Source organism: Triticum urartu, chromosome 5A, assembly GCF_056163025.1.
Source record: "Triticum urartu cultivar PI428250 chromosome 5A, HENAU_Tu73, whole genome shotgun sequence".
In the NCBI taxonomy this organism is placed as follows: Eukaryota; Viridiplantae; Streptophyta; class Magnoliopsida; order Poales; family Poaceae; genus Triticum; species Triticum urartu.
Window position 1 is genome coordinate 551,286,153 of NC_141877.1, and position 5,196 is coordinate 551,291,348.

The window sequence follows — 5,196 nt, forward strand, 5'->3', positions numbered from 1 at the left end:
CAAACATAGTATTAAAGATTGTAACATGTTTCGTCAAATAGTTAAATCGGTCATTGATAAAGGACGATTGAAATTTGTTGAGACACCAAAAGATGATGAGTCTATTCCAATTGGTCCCGACGGCAAAATATTTTTGCATCGGCTGCTTCAAGCCGATCCATTTAAAGAGAAGGTAAAAACTATAGATGATGGGATCAAGCTTTCAAGTAACCAAGTTGTTGAAGAGCACAATGAATATAATCTTGAGGGCGAGAATTTCATCAAAGCTACAATGAAGACACAAAGGACTGGGGGACAACAAGAAAATCCAAAGATCGATGCAAGTCAAGACAAAGAAGATAAATGCCGCAATAAGCACAAGTGCAAGAAATCCAAAGTCACTTTTGCACAATTATTAGATAAATATCAAAAGAAGAGTGAAGAGAAAAGTCTTTATCAGCTAACTAATGAAAAAGCATCAAGATCACCCCCTAGGCGCAAACCCGAGGATCGGTATTGGCAAAATGAAAATTCTAAGGTGGTCTGGAAGTTGAAGAAGCGCGTGTTTTTCATCCAACGACTGAAGACTGACTTAGATTGAAATTTTAGTCGACTTATCACTAGCCATTTCCAAATTTTTTACTCCGTCAACTTTTGATGCTTTAAAATAGGGCAGCCATTGAAGATGCTCTAAAACCGATCCCGAAAAATACATCAAAGGGAAAACCGCACGAGAATCGGACGCAAAGTGCACGAGGATGCGAGAGACGAGACGACACCGCATGCGGCACGGGGGTTCGATCGTGCAACCGAAAGATTTGGTCGATCGGTGCCGTCGTGGTAATACGGGCGCAGAGCATAGCAAGCAAACAGTGTCGCTGCCCAACATTCCGTCCGCGCCACGTTGCTGCCGGGCTCGCGACGGTAGAGATTCGCGCAGAAGTTTGGCTGGCCGGCTTCTCCCACGAAACGTGCGCGCTCGTGCATGGACGCACGCATGTCTGCTGCTCTGCTCTGCTCCGCTCCGTGGCGCCTTTCCGTTTCCGCCTTCCTGTCTGCCCCGCCCCAATAATGGTGAGAGAGGCCGGCCGGTTTCGCCGCCGCGATGGCCGCCCGAGCCGCAGCACCCATTTAAGCGCGGCCCTCGTCATCCACCCACGCTTTAAGCTTCCCCTCCCGCCGAGCGCACGTACTATTTTCTTCGGCGGGTGTTCCACGTGGTGGCCGCCGCGGCAGCTCTAAGGCCACCCGCGCGCGAACGACTCGCCCAGGCAAGCCAAGCCATGGCCACCACCCACTCTAGCAAGCCCCGCCACCGCTCGGAGGCCTCCGCCCCCGCCACCTCCGTGGCCGTCGCGGCGGCGAGGGCGCAGGACGCTCCCAAGCCCCCGCTCAGGCGGTCCGCGGCCTTCCAGCCGCGCCGCTCGCACAGCCACCCGCAGCCGCATGCGCACGGCCACCAGCGCTGCGACAGCGAGGCGATCAGCCGCAGCGGCAGGCAGCCCCGCTGCGGCGAGGTGGCCGGCGGCACGGCGGCCGGGTGCGCCGCCGTGTGCTGCTGCTTCCCCTGCGTCATGGTGGAGGTCGTCGTGCTCGCCACGGTCCGCGCGCCTGCCGCGCTCTGCCGGCGCGCGGTCCGGGCGCGCCGGCGCCGCCGCTCGGCCTCTGCGGGGCAGGCGGTGGACATGTACGAGCTGCTCGTCGACGACGGCACCGTGGCCGGGCCCGGCGACGCGGCGGTGGTCTGGCCCGCGGGTCAGCCGCCGGAGGAGGAGGCGGGGGAGACGGAGAAGGAGGTGTGGTCGAGGTTCTACGGCGCCGGCTTCTGGAGGAGCCCCTCGTCGCTCGGCGACGAGAACAGATGATCGGGACAGGCCGGCGGCTCCTGCATGCATGCGACGCCCTGGCTTCTTCTACGGCTTTCTTGATTCTTGCTCGGGTAGGCTTCCTTCGTTTTCCTCGGGGGGAAACCGATGTAGAGGAGGAAATGGGAAGCTTGTGTGTCGTGTTTGATCCACACCGCATTCTTGTTCCACCTTGTATCCGCTCTTTTTTCTTCTGTTCTTTCTGGTGTACGTCTTCTTTGTTGCCATTGTATGCAACTAAATGTATATACCGAGTAATGTGATTGGGGAAAAAAAATACACACTCCAAAAAGGACAAGAAGAATAGCTCAATGGCGACGGACACAAGCACATCACATACAGAGATTTACGTTGGGAGGAGGTATTTATGTTCTCTGGTAAAGCATTTGATGAGTCTTCGTGAGACTAGTATTAATTATATTCATAGGTCCTAAAAATAAAGTTAGCAATTGTTTGGATATCTTTGCAAGGATGAAAGGTTGAACTATGACATGGTTTAGGTTTTGGTCCTCCTAAAGCTGCGGAGCTTGCTAGGTCCGATTGTAATCATGATGGCGTTTGACTAATACAAGATTCAAATTTGCAAAAAGAAAAAAACTTATTTGCCGAGGCAGCCAAGGTATCCAAAGTGGACACAAAAAAACAATGAGAGAGTTGTGGCGGACACCGCCCCGGCCGTGTCTCTGAGGCAATGCCATTAGTAGGGCAGCTTTTTTGGGGCGAACTCTTAAGCATAGCTTTATGATTCAAAAAAAAAATTGAGTACACCGTGATTGCATTTTTTCAATTGCCGTATCCAATTAATTTGAAGAAACCCCGTAACCAAGTTTGTCATCCATTCTTTTTGAATAATTTGAATTGCTTACCACATGTGTCACTTGGTGCCATCCATTCGATCAGGTCTAAATAGGAAACAGTCGAAGCATTAATCTTTATTCATCACAAAAAATCCCACTAATCACTGCATGGTAGTTATAGATTGTGAGACCATTATTTAAAGAAATGACAATAAATTCAAAAACAAATTACCGCTCTCCTTCGTCTTTGCTAGCCATTTTTCCTTTCCGTTCATGCCTTCTAGCCGTCGGCCTCACTTCGCAGTGAGCTCCTGCTTGCCGCCGGAAACACACGTAACGTAAGCGATCACGTCCATGCTCGCTCCTGCTGGTCGTCGGCCTCCAACACGTGCTCAGCCCTCCCGCTGTCCGCCGCAAACGCAGGTCGCTCCTTTTTTTAGAAAGGATAGCTAGGTCTTTATTGCATGGTTAGAATGTTTACAGGGATAATATCAGCATCATGAGGATGCCGCAACCATATGTGTCTCCCTAAAGAAAGAGTAACACCATACCTAGCTAACCTATGAGCTTCAAGGTTTGAAGATCTAGGTTCAAACATAAAATTACAAGCCATGAAAACTCTGGAAGTTTCAGTCACCTCTCTAATAATACTTCCATAATTGCCTCCGACTCCTTGCTTTATATGTGAGATGACCTGCTTGCAATCTGAAGCCACCTAAATATGCTGCAAGCTCAAATCCCTCGCCAACGCTTGAGCTTCCCGACATGCCAAAGCTTCTACTGTAGCTGGATCAGTTGCTCCTTGTACAACCAGAATAGACGACCCCATATAATTACCTTCCCGATCACGACATATAGCAGCAACAACACCTACATTGTGGTCTAGGGAAATACCCCCATCGGCATTTATTTTTGCACACCCCTCCGCTGGCATGACCCACGGAAAGCGATTTGCATCACAGTTCATAATCGCATGTGGGGCTGGTGGCTCCTTTAACTGATCAAGTTCAGCTATGAATCTGGTCACAAAAAGGTGTGTCGACAGTGGACTCTGGTTTAGGCCCTCATGTATGAACTTTCTTCGTGCATACCAGACTGCCCAAAGCGTAACACCCATCCGTGTCATCTCGTCATGACTTAGCACTTCCATCATCGAGAACAGCAAAGAGCGTGCCGTTGGTTCCGTTGTTTCAATCATATGTTCTAGTAGCTCCGGATCCACCAAAGCCCATACGCATCTCGCCATGCTACATTCAATCAAGCTATGCTTCCATGAATCTGTCATGCCACACACATAGCATCTGTCATGTGTCGACATATTTCTCTGGTTCCTGATATCTTCTCTGGGAATTGAATTATGAGCTAGCCTCTATAAGAAGCTCCTGATTTTCGCTGGTACTGCAACATGCCAGAGCATCTCCCATGACTTTTCATTCTGGGCTGTGTTTGAAGGGCCCGGTCGCTCGTCCAGCCAATCCTCTCTCCTCTTCTTTGTAGCTACAATCATCTTGTACGCAGACCATACCGTGAACAACCCATTCTTCTCAAAACCCCACGACCAAAAATCATCCATATTACGTGTGCACACCGGAATCTGAAGTATAGCTAAAGCATCATTCGGCAGAAAGATTTGTTGAATTAGTTGAACATCCCAGCATGCATTCAAAGGATCCAATAGCTCAGCCACCATCAGTGGTGGGTTCTGAATAAGAGAAACAATAGGTCGCATATTCTCAGGTCGTGGGATCCAGTTCATGTCCCAAATGCTAGTGGAGCTTCCATTGCCAATTCTCTTGATTAGACCCTATTTTAGCACATCACGACCCTCCATTACCGACCTCCAGATTTGTGAGGGATGGTTCCCCAGTTCAGCATTGAGAAAGTCTGAGCTTGGATAGTAAACTCCCTTCAATATTCTCGCACTCAGAGACTCAGGTTGCTCCAGAATTCTCCACGCCTGCCGTGCTAAGAGAGCCAAATTGAAAATCTCAAAATCCCAGAAACCCAAACCTCCCATGTACTTCAGCATGCTCATCGTATCTCAAGATACCCAATAGGGTTTCCTCTTACCTCTCTTGCTGCCCCACCAGAAAGCCTTGATCATTGAGGTTAAGCTCTAACACAACCCCCTAGGGAGTTTAAAACATGCCATCGAGTAAACCGGAATTGCTTGGGCAATGGATTTAATCAGAACCTCTTTGCCTGCTGCCGACAAAACTTTCTCCATCCACCCTTGTATTTTTTTCCCATAGACGGTCCTTTAGGTACTTGAAAGAACCATTTTTTGAAACTCCTACATCTGACGACATACCCAAATATTTCTCATTTAACTGCTCGTTTGGTACATTAAGGATAGCTTTAACAGATGCTCTCACACTTTCTGGACAGCCTTTGCTAAAGAAAATTGAGGATTTATCCTTATTCATCCTTTGTCCTGAAGCATTTGCATAACTTTCCAGCAAGTGGGAAACTTCCTCAGCCCCCTCCGTTGATGCTTTAAAAAACAGCAGGCTGTCATCAGCAAACAACAAATGCTTCACCGGCGGAGCCGATGT

The 5,196-nt window shown here is 49.2% G+C and overlaps 1 protein-coding gene across 1 annotated transcript; it reads left to right on the top strand.

The window, feature by feature from the left end:
• Positions 1-1,132: 1,132 nt before the first annotated feature.
• Positions 1,133-2,361, top strand: LOC125556632 (uncharacterized). The gene has a single exon (XM_048719319.2). The coding sequence runs from the start codon at positions 1,263-1,265 to the stop codon at positions 1,842-1,844; it is 582 nt and encodes a 193-aa protein (XP_048575276.1). The 5' UTR covers positions 1,133-1,262; the 3' UTR covers positions 1,845-2,361.
• The last annotated feature ends 2,835 nt before the right edge of the window (positions 2,362-5,196 follow it).